Genomic DNA, 14,702 nt, shown 5'->3' with positions numbered 1-14,702 from the left:
ATGGCACGCCACCCGCACTGGAGAACGCAACCGTACTGGGAACCAAAGTTCCCGTGCGGGCTGTGTTTTCAGAAGAAGTGCAGGGACTTCTTCCCTGCGTGTCACAGGGTACGGGAGTCCATTCAAATGAATGGGCTCTCGTGCCCGCGCAAACCATGGCCTGCGCAGCCGGATATATGTGAACCAGGGGTCATACTGAGAGCTGTTTACTGAGTGCACAGGATGTTTTTTGGTACCCTACTGAGCTGGACAGTCATACAATGTATTTAGACATTATGCACAACTGCTGTAACAGAAAAAAATGGAGATAAGACTGAAAATCAAGGTTGTTAGGACAAAAGTCTATATGAAATCAATTGGGCTTTTGTTCTTAACATAAGTTTAGTAGCACTTGAGTGAGTGGATTGCAGTTCATAAAACTACAACCAGGGCTAACTTGTCACCCTGAATATATTCTAAGGTATTTTAGATGCTGTGGACAATCAGAAATAATACTGTCATATCAATCCTGGTGTCTGTGCAGTTCCCAAATGTTTGACACAGATCAAACACAAAAGGAAGAAAGATGTCATCAAGTACAATGGAAGACCATCAATCCTGCATTGTAAGTAAGACTTTAGATGGCCCGTCCAAAGACCCAGAGCACTGGAAGGTAGGGGATGGAGTTGGCCGCTAGAGGAGCAATGGGTAAGGTAAATTAGTATTTTAAAACCCGCACTAGGATACATAGCTCTAAATTATGTGATATCAACTTATGTGAAAACAATTAAACCAGAAAATAAACTTTAAAAATTATATTAGGCTGCTGCTTTGCTAAGGTTCTAAACCCTCAAAATTGCAAACACTAAAGCGCTGTCTAATTGAATACTACCAGGCATAAATAATAAATTCATTTACGCACATGCGAAAAATAGTCAATATCCACTTGTATCTTCCAGAAATAAACAAAAGTGCAGTCTCTCAGTGGAGCTGTGTGCTATTCCTTTAACTAAAGTTGCAGCCTCTGAAGACACCCAGTTTGAGGGGTGAAACATGTTAGGTGGCAACTATTGGTGAGGTCATTTCCGGTTGGTGGAGCGCATAGTGGAATGCACGTTGATGCGTCACTTCCAGTCCAGAGATTCTGTTCTGTTTTATACTATTTAGGTGAGTGTAACCAATGTTGCATGTGATTTTAAATAAACTAACTTGGAAGATTAGGAGAAATCATTTGTTTTCAATTATCGTTTATCCTAGAGCAGTGAATCCCAGGAGACTAACTTCAAGACTGCTCTCCAGGTGGTACCGGTGCTCAACAACTCTTCATAGAATGTGTCCTACAGTCTCTGACCATTGCTGGCGTTGCCTTATGGGCATCAGTTCCCTTTTGCATGTTTGATGGAAGTGCCCTCCCATACACGCCTTCTGGGATCTAGTTCTAAGCATCTATACTGCTCTTATGGACTTGACTGTTCCCAATATTATTATTATACAGGATTTATATAGCGCCGATACAGCAACAATATAGTTCAATACAAGAGGGATTTGAGGGCCCTGCTCCTTGGAGCTTACAATCTAGGAGGCAGTTGGTTCTGCTCTCAGTTCTTCCTGGGCCATATAGGCATATTAAACAGGGCATCTTGCGCCACTTCTTGAAGGCCGCTAGCTCGTTATACCTTGCCATTGGTGAACGACTCATATTCTGACTCTCCTGGAGTGGGTGGAAGAGATGAATCCCGTTGAACGCATGGATTCTCTCCTGGCACAAGAAGCTGGTACATACCAGCGCTGTCACCACACATGGCTTCCCTGAAACATGTACAGAGAACCTTCTGCACTTCGAGATCTCCTTTCTGGGTGATGGCTGGTTAGCTATACCAGGGATTGCTTCTTCTGGTGGATTTCCTCTTTGTTTCTAGGAGGCCTTCTTGGGCTGCAGTTTTTCCCTTTTTTCTTCTCTTCCCTTCTTTCCTGCTTTCTTCTATTACCAGGGGTGGACTGAAAACTCATGAGGCTCCCGGGCAATAGGGGATCATGGGGCCCGTGTCCTTGCCCAAACTCAAAAAAGCCTATGAAAAAGGTACCAGGGACATCTCATGGGGCCCCCTACTGACCCCGGGCTCTCGGGCAGTGCCCGAGTTTCCAAATGGTAAGTCCGCCCCTTTCTATTACTCCAAAAATTATTTTTTTTGGACCAGGATGGGGTTCAGGGGTGGCCTGTTATTACTGATTGTTATGCAGTTTATGCTTGCTTGTAATGTGGTAACCTTATGGAGGCACCTTTGTAACTCAGTGTATACTTCTTTTAGCGCCTGGTTCTTATTACTATTATTGTTATTATTCTTTAAGATATACAGAGCCTTGAAATTTTCCACATGTTGTCATGTTACAACCAAAAATGTAGCTGTATTTTATTGGGATTTTATGTGATAGACCAACACAAAGTGACACATAATTGTGAAGTGGAAGTTAAATGATAAATGGTTTTCAAATATTTTTACAAATAAATATCTGAAAAGTGTGGCATGCATTTGCATTCAGCCTCCTTTACTCTGATACCCCTAACTAAAATCTAGTAGAACCAATTGCCTTCAGAAGTTACCTAATTATAAAATAGAGTCCACCTGTGTGTAATGTAATCTCAGTATAAATACAGCTGTTCTGTGAAGCCCTCAGAGGTTTGTTAGAGAACATTAGTGAACAAACAGCATCATGAAGGCCAAGAAACATACCAGACAGGTCAGGGATAAAGCTGTGGAGATGTTTAAAGCAGGGTTAGGTGATGAAAAAAATCCCAAGCTTTGAACATCTTTGAGCACTGTTCAATCCACCATCTGAAAATGGAAAGAGTATGGCACAACTGCAAACCTACCAAGACATGGCCGTCCACCTAAACGGACAGGTTGGGCAAGGAGAGCATTATTCAGAGAAGCAGCCAAGAGGCCCATAGGAACTCTGGAGGAGCTGTAGAGATCCACATCTCAGGTGGGAGAATCTGTCCACAGGACAACTAGTAGTCGTGCACTCCACAAATCTGGCCTTTATGGAAGAGTGGCAAGAAAAACAGCTATTGCTGAAAGAAAGCCATAAGAAGTCCCATTTGCAGTTCGCAAAAAGCCATGTGGGGGACACAGCAAACATGTGGAAGAAGGTGCTCTGGTCAGATGAGACCAAAATTTAACTTTTTGTCCTAAAAGCAAAATGATATGTGTTGGAAACTAACACTGCACATCACCCTGAACACACCATCCCCACCATGAAATATGGTGGTGGCAGCACCATGGTGTGGGGATGCTTTTCTTCAGCAGGGACAGGGAAGCTGGTCAGAGTTGATGGGAAGATGGATGGAGCCAAATACAGGGCAATCTTAGAAAGAAAACCTGTTAGAGTCTGCAAAAGACTTGAGGAGAAGGTTCACCTTACAGCAGGACAACGGCTCTAAACATACAGCCAGAGCTACAATGGAATGGTTTAGATCAAAGCATATTCATGTGTTAGAATGGCCCAGTCACAGTCCAGACCTAAATCCATTGAGAATCTGTGGCAAGACTTGAAAATTGCTGTTCACAGACGTCCTCCATCCAATCTGACAGAGCTTGAGCTATTCTGCAAAGAAGAATGGGCAAAAATGTCCCTCTCTAGACATGCAAAGCTGGTAGAGACATCCCCAAAAAGACTTGCAGCTGTAATTGCAGTGAAAGGGGGTTCTACAAAGTATTGACTTCGGGGGACTGAATACAAATGCACCCCACACTTTTCACATATTTATTTGTAAAAAATGTTGAAAACCATTTATCATTTTCCTTCCACTTCCCAATTATGTGCCACTTCGTGTTGGTCTGTCACATAAAATCCCAATAAAATTCATTTATGTTTTTGTTTGTAATATGACAAAATGTGGAAAATTTCAAGGGGTGTGAATACTTTTTCAAGGCACTGTGCCAATGTTGCAGCCATTGCATTATATGTTCTTGCATTTATTCAAAGGCTCTTTGGTTTTTTGCTCCGCATCAACTGGCCCCATATGCTGTTTACCCTTAGCTGTATTTTGCTTTGCCCTCACTTTGTTTTTTGTATACACTCCCCCTTCCTTTTTATAATTTTTTGTATGTCCTATTATGAGGGCATGTTTTCTGTTTTTATTTTTGCATTTTGTCTGTTTAAAAACCTCAAAAGATTAGATTGCACACAAATAAATGGAATTCCGCTATGTGTTTCCCTTTACATGGCAGTAAACCATCAGCCTGAGCATTATCAGTACACTAAAGGAGTGATGCCAGAGGAGGAACACAAGTCCCAGCAATCCTAGGAGTGCTGCTGCTCTAAAAGAGCAGTCCCAGAGGAGGAATACAAGTCCCAGCAACCCCAGGATTACTGAGTATCAAGTGCATATGACTCTTATTTCATATGTAAGAGTCCACTACCGTAGGTGAGTGAGTGGGAAACACTGGAGGGGAGCAACCCACTGCAAAGACTTTGCACATCACTTAAAGGAATAGCACACAGCACTACTAAGAGACTACACTTTTGTTTATATGGAAAATACAAGTGGATATGAACAATGTTTTGCATGTCTTTAAATGAATATGTTGTTTACACATGGTAGTATTCAATCAGACAGCACTTTTGTGTCTGTTTGCAAGGGATAAGTTAGTAAAACTACTGTATGGTGGGAGGAGAAGCCATGCTGCATGGGTAGTTTGGATGTTCTCCTGGCTTCAGCTTTAAGGCGGTTGTAAACACCAATAACGAAAAGTAAACTGAACATTTTAACTAACACAGCAAAGCAGCACAACTCATTTGTGCACAATTTGGCAGGGAAATGAGCAGGCTGTCATCTGTAATCCTCCCTGCTATGCTACTGGAAAATAATCCAACACATGCAAAAAAAAAAAAGGCCCCTGACGATGTCTTTCTTATGACGAAACGTGTCCAGTGGAGCAACGGCGTGTGAAGTCCTCACGCAACGTACCGCGGCCATCTTGTTGGTTAACAATGATTGGTTATATTGAATGCCATTTTTATCAGGATCTATGTAAGTGCAATATGTTTTATTAACTTTGAATTGCTGAAGTATATTACACTATGGGGTGGTTCTGTTCTCTTTTCTGCCTATGCGCTTGAAAGAATTCAACATCTGTGTGGCCGAATTCCTGGCTGTGTAGTGCTGTGGATAAGGTCCTAATTGGAAACATTGGAGATCTCCTGCCAGAATTGTTTAATCCATACGTGGTTTGACTGCTAGATTAGTAGTCAACAAGTTGCGGTAAGAGGTTGTGTGTAGTTTGATGGTGGAGGATCCTTTCTTCCCCATTCCTTCAGGCGCACTGGTTGGGGGAGCTCCAGGAGTATCTATAGGACACTTTTTTAGAACTACACAATTGGACTTTTATCATTATGTTTTATATAATGCGATTTATTTGGGATAACTAACGCTGCATTTCATGTATTTAAAAAAAAAAAAAAAGTGTCATCACGCCCCCTTTTCTTTGATTGACAGACATGCAAAAGAGACTCATGCACGAGCATGAGTGAAAGGTGCTGGTGTCTCCTGCTGCCTCAGCCTGAGTCTGTCTAGTTTCAAGTGCTTGTAACCCTCATATACGTCAGTTCTCAAAGACATCTCATTATTTTCATCTCTAGGACTGTCACAGCTCTCTAATCTCCAGTCCTTGGGTACCAGAGTCCTGACATCACTGGCCCCACCTCCCAGCTACACACACCCCCCCCGCAACGGGGAGTGATGTACACACACACTTCAGCACTGTGCACACTGCTAAGCCAGTGCTAGTGTGCAAGTGTAGAGCTGGAGGTGAGGCCAGTGATGTCATGACTCCACCTTCAGAGCTCCGGTCTGTAGACACGCCCACAGACCAGAGATTTTCAGAGAGCTGTGATAGGCGCAGAGATATAAATACAGCGCTGTAGCGCTAACTCCTTAGGAGTCGCTGAGTTTTGCGTCTCCCTATAGTCCTGCACAGCCAGGCAACATGCATTTTTCCACATAGACTTGCATACAGGAAATAGTAACCAGTCCTTGAGCTTGTTTTTTTTTTATTTTATTAGAATTTGAGCTTGGATGGGGTGAGGGGTGTATGGGATGCCCAAGGGAACAGCAACTGAGGATAATATTCCTGGAGCTGTGTATAAGTCTCTTTAACTGTACAAATTCTGTTCTTGGAGAGCTAGCCAACATCTCCACCCCAGACCCCAGATACTCCTCTATCCAGCTGTCTGAAGGAATCCCTGTGCAGGGGATCCAGTGCCTGTCACTTTAAATATAAGACAGCCCTGGGTAGCAAGCTGATCCAGTTTCCCACTAGATTGCCCCTTCCCCTTTCTGGCCCAGGGGATGCAGGTTTACTTACGCCTCTTGTCTATGAGTTGATGAGTTGGTGGCTGCTCTCGGGTCTTCTGCTGGGCTGCTCCTTCCCTGCTGCACAGATGGCCCTTGCTCTGGGGGCCGATGAGGTACTGAGCTTTCCTCCTTTCCAGCTCCATTGACTGTAGGTGAACCTCTTCCCATCTGGGCCCCCTCCCAGAATCCTGCTCTCTAGCCTCTCACTTCATCTTCCACCAAAGCTCTCCTGCTACTGAGCAGGCTCTACCACATTTGAAGGCTACCCTGGTCCCATGCCAAGCCTCCTGCTTGGGTCTTGGCCAAGGTCCTCCAAGTGTGCAGGCCAAGTTTCTCCTCACCCTCGCCCACTGCTTCTAGAATCTTCTCCAAGATTCTAGAGCAGGGGGAGGTATCACGGAACTGGTCTGCAGAGCCTCTCAGGTCTGACTGAAATTTGGCCCTGCTAGCTATCACACCCAGGCTGCTACTGCGCTCTTCTAACTAAAAATTAAACTCTAGCTCCCCCTGGCTATCTAGAGGGACACTACAGTGCTTTGGATTTTGATTGAACAAACTATGAAATAGTGCATGTCTTTGAGAAATTATGCATATGAGGTTTATAACCACTTTAAAGCTGAATGCCATTGATGGTCTTAATTGCACATTTACACTGGTCCAGCTTGGCATAATGTAGCTATGCGTATCCCATACCTAAGGGACCACTGTGGAAGCTGACAATCCCTGTAGCACTTGGTGCTACTAAAGTGATTGCCACAATCTCTTGGGCCCATGATGTCACTGTCCCTCCTCTCCACCTCAATCAAAGAAAGCCTTGTATTCACCAAAAACACACAAGGCATTCTGAAAATGGCAGTAGTGATGAGTGAGCAACCCCATGTGGTCAGTGTGAAGTGGGGCAGTTGCTTGGCACAGGGCCGAAAATTGCAGCAATCACAATAGTACCACTGAATAGTACAGTGATTGTTGGCTTCCCCAGCGGTTCCTTAGGTATGAGATAGGTATATTTACATTGTGCCAAGCTGGACCAAAGTAACTACAGCTAAAAAAATACCAGGAGTTCAGCTTTAATGAGACAATGTGCACGATGCAGAGATTAATGGCAGCCAGTCAGAATCCACTTTTCACTGATCTGACAAAGGTAAATTGAAAACTTATTAGTCACATGACAGGTCCTCTTTATACTGCCATACATGACAGGTCATCCTTATACTCTCATACATGACAGGTCCTCGTTATACTGCCATACATGACAGGTCCTCGTTATACTCTCATACATGACAGGTCCTCTTTATACTCTTATACATGACAGGTCCTCTTTATACTCCTATACATGACAGGTCCTCTTTATACTGCCATACAAAACAAGTCCTCTTTATACTCCTATACATAATAGGTCCTCCTTATACTCTCATAATTAACAGGTTTTCTTTATACTCCTATACATGACAGGTCCTCCTTATACTCTCATATATGACAGGTCCTCCTTATACTCCCATACATGACAGGTCCTCCGTTTACTCTCGTACATGACAGGTACTCTTTATACTCCTATGCATGACAGGTCCTCTTTATACTCTCATACATGACAGGTCATCTTTATACTGCCATACATGACAGGTCCTCTTTATACTCTCATACGTGACAGGTCCTCTTTATACTGCCATTAAAAAACAAGTCCTCTTTATACTCCTATACATAATAGGTTCTCCTTATACTCTCATACTTAACAGGTTTTCTTTATACTGTCATACATGACAGGTCCTCTTTATACTCTCGTACATGACAGGTCCTCCTATACATGACAGGTCCTCTTTATACTCCCATACATGACAGGTCCTCTTTATACTCCCATGTATGACAAGTCCTCCATTTACTCCCATACATGACAGGTCCTCTTTATACTCTCATACATGACAGGTCTTCCCATGGCAGTGAGATCTCATGATGATGCTACCTTGCCATGGTACATGGAAACCTTTTTTTTTTTTATAGAGTCCAATATGGCCATTACACTTGTGAGTCTTGGCTGCCATAGGGCCATAGAGTCACAAGACCTCTAGTATCTGAGATGTATACAGTGTGTATATATATATTTATATTTATTTTATTTCTTTTTTTCCCCCTAATTTGGGATGCACATACCATGCGTTGCTGAGCCTGGAACTCCCTCTCTCTCTCCAGTCGATATTGTTCGATCTCGCCCTGTGCCTCCTCCTTTGCCTGCTTCAGCCGTCGAGCTTTACCTAGAGAATGAAGAGATCAGGATCAGTTGTGGAGGAACATTCATCCTTCTCATCACCCATCCAAACAGACAGACAGACACCAATCTTACGTTTCCTGGCCTCTGCCACCCTCTCGGCTGCTCTCTTCTCTGCCTGCAGCAGCTGCTGGATGCCCTGTGACTGGCTGGTCATGGTGCCCTGTACAATAAAATGGGATTTCTATTCAGGATATGGCTTTTAGATTTATTGGGATCCTCTGTGCAGCTGTCAGTGTGTCCTCTGTGCACAGCCCTTCCCCCTCCCCTTGTGTTCTGCCTTCATCCTCATCCAGCATCATCTCCTTATCCCTCCCCCTGTAGGTACCAATGACAGACTGTTCTCCTTCTCCCATCCTCAGCGTCATCTCTTCCTCCCTCCCAATGAGGACCACTAATACACCGTATACTGACTCCTTCCCTGGCACCCTCTCCTCCATCTATTAATCACCACTATGTCAGCCTTACCTCCTCTATCCACTGATCACTACCACCTCCTTCATCCTTGAACACTACCATAACAGCACCCCCTTCTCCAATCATTGATTACTACCATATCAGCATCCCTCCCCCCAAACATTGATCACTACCATATCAGCATCCCTCCCCCCATCCATTGATCACTACCATATCAGAACCACTTCCTCCATCCACTGATCACTACCATAGACATCATCTACTCCAACCATTGACCACTACCATATCAGCATCACCTCCTCCATCAACTGTCCACTGCCATATACATCATTTTTTCCACCCACTGACCACTATTATATCAGTACTACCTCCTCCATCCACTGATCACTACTATAAGAATAATCTACTCCATCCACTGATATCTACTATATCAGCATCCCCTCCACCATCCACTGACCACTACCATATCACCATCCCCTCCACCATCCACTGACCACTACCATATCAACATCCCCTCCACCATCCACTGACCACTACCATATCAACATCCCCTCCACCATCCACTGACCACTACCATATCAACATCCCCTCCAGCATCCACTGACCACTACCATATCAACATCCCCTCCACCATCCACTGATCACTACTAAAAGAATAATCTACTCCATCCACTGATATCTACCATATCAGCATCCCCTCCACCATCCACTGACCACTACCATATCAACATCCCCTCCACCATCCACTGACCACTACCATATCAGCATCACCTCCTCCATCCATTGACCACTACCATATCAGCATCCTCTCCACCATCCACTGATCACTAGCATATTAGCATCACCCACTCCAACCATTAATCACTACCAAATCAACATCACCTACTCCATCAACTGTCCACTGCCATATACATAATTTCTTCCACCCATTTAGCACTACCATATCAGCATCACCTCCTCCATCCACTGATCACTACCATATCAGCATCACCTCCTCCATCCATTGACCACTACCATATCAGCATCACCTCCTCCATCCATTGATCACTAGCATATTAGCATCACCTAGTCCAACCATTGATCAATACCAAATCAACATCACCTACTCCATCAACTGTCCACTGCCATATACATAATTTCTTCCACCCATTTACCACTACCATATCAGCATCACCTCCATCCACTGATCACTACCATATCAGAATCCTCCCCATCCGTTGATCACTACCATATCAGTATCCCCTTCTGCCCATTGGCCACTGCCATACCAGTGATATTTTCCTGCCTCTGCTCATGTAGTCACCAGTGACACCCAGCATCTTCCTTCCTCCTTCCCTTCTCTGCATCCTCACCTCTGTCCCTCCTCATCTTCCATCCCTGGATCAGCACCACTCTGCCACTCTGCTTCCTTCTTACCAATAGATACCAAAAAAAAAGACCACTCCTTTCCCTAGACATGGCCATACACTATACCAAGGGTATTAAATTAAAATTCAATAAGGTCTGGTCACTAAAATTTTCTTCCAGCCGAGGTCCGAATTTCATGTTTGTGCCCCTATCAGTGTAACTCATTACATTAGGTGCCCCCATCAGTGTACTCTCATAAATCAGGACATCTGATCAGAATACCCTCATATATTAGTTGCCTCTATGAGACTATCCCCTTACACCAGGGGTCCCCATCAGAGTACCCCCATAAATCAGGAGCCCCAATCAGAATACCCTCAAATATCAGTTGCCCCATTAATATGCCCCCATAGAATAGTTGCCTCCATCACAGTACCCCCATAAGTCAGCTGCCCCATCAGAGTATGCTTATATACCAGTTGCCCCCATCAGAATATCCCCATAGATCAGTTGCTCCCATCAGAGTATACCTACAGATCAGTTGCCCCCATAAGAATACATCCAAGAACTGGAGATGCCCATAGACCCAAAAGAGGTGGAATATTTCATCTACTTAATTTACATCAGTGACAGTCTCAGGATGTCAATGGCCTCTTCTCGATCACCATCTTCAGTGGATGGTGTAAAGATCTGAGATGTCCATCAAAGAACTGGAGACCTCCGATAACCCAAGAGAGCATCAGTGAGAGTCTGAGGCTGTCAATGACCTATTTTTCTACCACTAACAGAGAGTCATCCTTCAATGGATGGTGTAATGATCTGAGACGTCCATTTTATGGTGAGAAATCTTTATGTGAAAAAGCCAAACTTTTTAAGGTATACACATCAAGAAATTATACAAAACATACATTGTATTTCTCATGCAGGGATATAAAAACATTGTGACAATTTATTTCCCTTTTACCAAGACGTTCATAAGTATAACCCCATACACTAACTGCTATTATTATGGGCAGCACAGTGGCTAAATGGTTAGCACTTCCACCTAGCAGTACTAGGGTCATTGGTTCAAATCCCACCCACAGCACCACCTGCCTGGAGTTTGCATGTTCTCTCTGTGCCTGTGTGGGTTTCCTCCAGCTGCTCCAGTTTCCTTCCATATTCCAAAGACATGCTGATAAGCTAATTGGTTCCTGTCTAAATTATCCCTAGTATGTGTATGTATGAATGTGAGTTAGGAACCTTAGATTGTACACCCCTTGAGAGCTAGGGACTGATGTGAATGTACAATATATGTATATCTGTAAAGTGCTGCATAAATGGATGGTGCTATATAAGTACCTATGATAAATAAATTATTAAATTCAAAACCAGGGGCGGACTGACCATTTAGAAACTCGGGCACTGCTCGAGGGCCCGGGGTCAGTAGGGGGCCATATGAGATGACGCTGGTACCTTTTTCATAGGCTTTTTTGAGTTTGAGCAAGGACACAGGGGCCCTATGATCCCCTATTGCCCGGGGGCCCCATAAGTTGTCAGTCCACCCCTGTTCAAAACAGATCCATGTTCCATTACTGTGTACTGTGTACCAATATAGGCTGAAACAATATCATAATAAATTAAGAACATGGGCCATGACAAATGTTATCATGGTCCATGTTCTTATAATGTATTGTATGTGCTTAGAATGACGGCTCATAGTGGAAAGAACAGCCCATCCTCAAAATAAGATCAGAAACATCATGATTGTGAAACACATATGTATGGTTCCACACTGAGCCCATGAATGACTGCACTTTCCTTTGATGCCCCATCATGCATTCTCCATTATTCGCATAAGTGTCTTGTGACGTCATACATAATGCAGGTACATGTACTGGGGGTGCGTGGACCGGCTACAATCCAGAAGGCCATCCAGAAAGAAACACGATCCCAAGCCCAACATCCCCAACAGAGCAACCCACCCAGATCACTATACAAGAGTCACTGCCACGCATCCCATGGGCAGGACACATGGAGGAGGAGCGGTGTCCAAGCTTCGTAAACCACTAAAGCTGGGTATACTCATGTAGTAAGAATACTCGTACAGTTCAGCAGGAACAGTCCACATTTTGATCGATGTGTAGCTCTCTCTGTTCACAGAATCCAATTGTTAGACTGGCTTCTGTCGAATGGTCCTGTTGAAAAACCAGCATTCAATTGGCTGCAGCAATGATCAGTGAATTCTGACAGCAGGGGGAGGCCACACTGTTTGCATGGATGCAGGAATGAATCTGTGAGGTTGTTTTCATTCAATCCACTGGTTAACCACTTCCAGTCCGGACACTTTTACCCCCTTCCTGTACAGGCCAATTTTCAGTTTTCAGCGCTATCACACTTTGAATGACAATTGCGCAGTCATGCAACACTGTACCCATATGAATTTTTTAGCATTTTTTTTAGATAGATAAAGCTTTATTTTGGTGGTATTTATTCACCACTGGGATTTTAATTTTTTTGTTATATAAATTAAAAAGTCCAAAATTTTGAAAAAAAGTGTTTTTCTTATAAAATTTTGCAAACAAATAGTATTTCATCATAAATCTTGGCCAAAATGTATTCCGTTATATTTTTAGTAAAAAAAAAACCCAAATTAGTTTATAACCAAAAATTATAATTTTTAAACATTTTTTAAATTTTTTTTATATTTTTATTTTTTTACATACTGTCACTCATTGGAGGGCTCATTGGAGATCTGCTAATCTGTGCATTGACACTAGTAGGTTGAAGGTGAGAAACTGAGGAGGGGCAGAGGGTGAAACCTCTGCTTTACTTTTAGTACCTGACACTCAAAGTACTTCATGCTATACGCCCACTGGCACGACCCAAAGCATACATCCAAATCAACAAAGGAATGGCTTCAGCAGAAGAAGATTCAAATTTTGGAATGGCCCAGCCAGAGCTCAGACCTCAATCCAATCGAAAATCTGTGGGGTGATCTGAAGAGGGCTGTGCACAGGAGATGCCCTGACAGATTTGGAGTGTTTTTGTAAGGAAGAGTGGGAAAATATTGCCAAATCAAGATGTGCCATGCAGACAGACTCATACCCAAAAAGACTGAGTGCTGCAATAAAATCAAAAGGTGCTTCAACAAATTATTAGTTTAAGGGTGTGCACACTTATGCAACCATATTATTTTAGTTTTCTATTTTTACTCCCTCCCCTAAAATATTTCAGTTTGTTGTCCAACTGAGTTGTACAGTTTATAGGTTACATTAAAGGTGGAAAAAGTTCCGAAATTATTTATCTTGGTCTCAAATCTGACATTTTAACAGGGGTGTGTAGACTTTTTATATCCACTGTATATTGGCAGTGTCCAAGTACAGAACCCTATTGGCAGATGGTCCACCACCTATTACATTGTGTATTTGATACAACTTTTTCTTTTACGGCCAAGGTGCTCTTGCTAGGCCTGATCCCCACACCCTCTCCAAACCTTCTAAAACATTATCACTTCATGTCCTTATGGTGGCATGTTGGCTGGTGTCTCTTCACTGGGGGGGAAAAAAAAAAAAAAAAAAGAGACCCACCATTACTAGTTGAGCTGTACGCTAGAATTAAAGATGTTGAGCTTATGGAGACTCTTAGTGCACACTTGAATATTACCCTGTATAAGCACAACAGAGTTTGGGAACTTTGGCACCTTAAGGAAGATCCAAATTAGGCTTGCTAACCAACTTTTTTAAGGCATACTTTATAACTGCTGTTGGCATGGGAGATAAATTGATGGTTGTTGGATGTTTCACTACTTGATCCCTGCCTATATAATACTCCTTTTTACCTGTTCCTGTAGAATGTCTCATGGAGTGTTGTACTACTTGAAAAAAATATAATCCTTGCATCCTTCCATGTGAAGGGACAGGTAGGTTCACAGCTTTGACCAGTTGTGCTATCCCCCTGGCTTACTGCAGGAAAACAAAGGTGGTATGTAAGCCCCCTACACATTCAATTATGGAGATTAAAATTTCTGAATGTACTCTGATTTAATTTGCACCATTTTCATTCAGCGTCAGCAATTCAAAGTACTGTAGCCAGACACAGCTAGGCAATTGGCATTTTCAAAAAATGAAAGTCATTACTGGCAGCCCACCCATTTTTATTGTAGGCTAAACAGACACCACAGCAGGAATATGATTCTCATACACTACCCCTGAAAGGCTATTATGAAGATTTACTTCTGATGGTGGACATGACTTTATGCTTGCTACAACCAATAACATGTTCCTCATCCAGTCTATAATGTAGAAATCACACTGTTTCAAAATATACAGATTTCAGAATAGTAATTCATCTCTACTGATA

General features: G+C 43.0%; 1 protein-coding gene across 1 annotated transcript in view; it reads right to left on the bottom strand.

The window, feature by feature from the left end:
- The window catches only part of ATP6V1G2 (ATPase H+ transporting V1 subunit G2), an 11,973-nt gene extending 3,073 nt beyond the window's left edge, over positions 1 to 8,900 (bottom strand). Inside the window, exons 1-2 of the mRNA XM_089659151.1 lie at positions 8,673 to 8,900; positions 8,483 to 8,583 (exon numbers count right to left, since the gene is read on the bottom strand). Of these exons, the coding sequence (XP_089515277.1) occupies positions 8,483 to 8,583; positions 8,673 to 8,754 (183 nt within the window). The 5' untranslated portion in view covers positions 8,755 to 8,900. The remainder of the gene's footprint in view (positions 1 to 8,482; positions 8,584 to 8,672) is intronic.
- Positions 8,901 to 14,702: the final 5,802 nt, after the last annotated feature.

Source organism: Staurois parvus, unplaced genomic scaffold, assembly GCF_062004578.1.
Source record: "Staurois parvus isolate SC_StPar_1 unplaced genomic scaffold, SC_StPar_1.0 ptg001133l, whole genome shotgun sequence".
Lineage (NCBI taxonomy): Eukaryota > Metazoa > Chordata > Amphibia > Anura > Ranidae > Staurois > Staurois parvus.
This window is presented reverse-complemented; position numbering and strand designations above follow the sequence as displayed.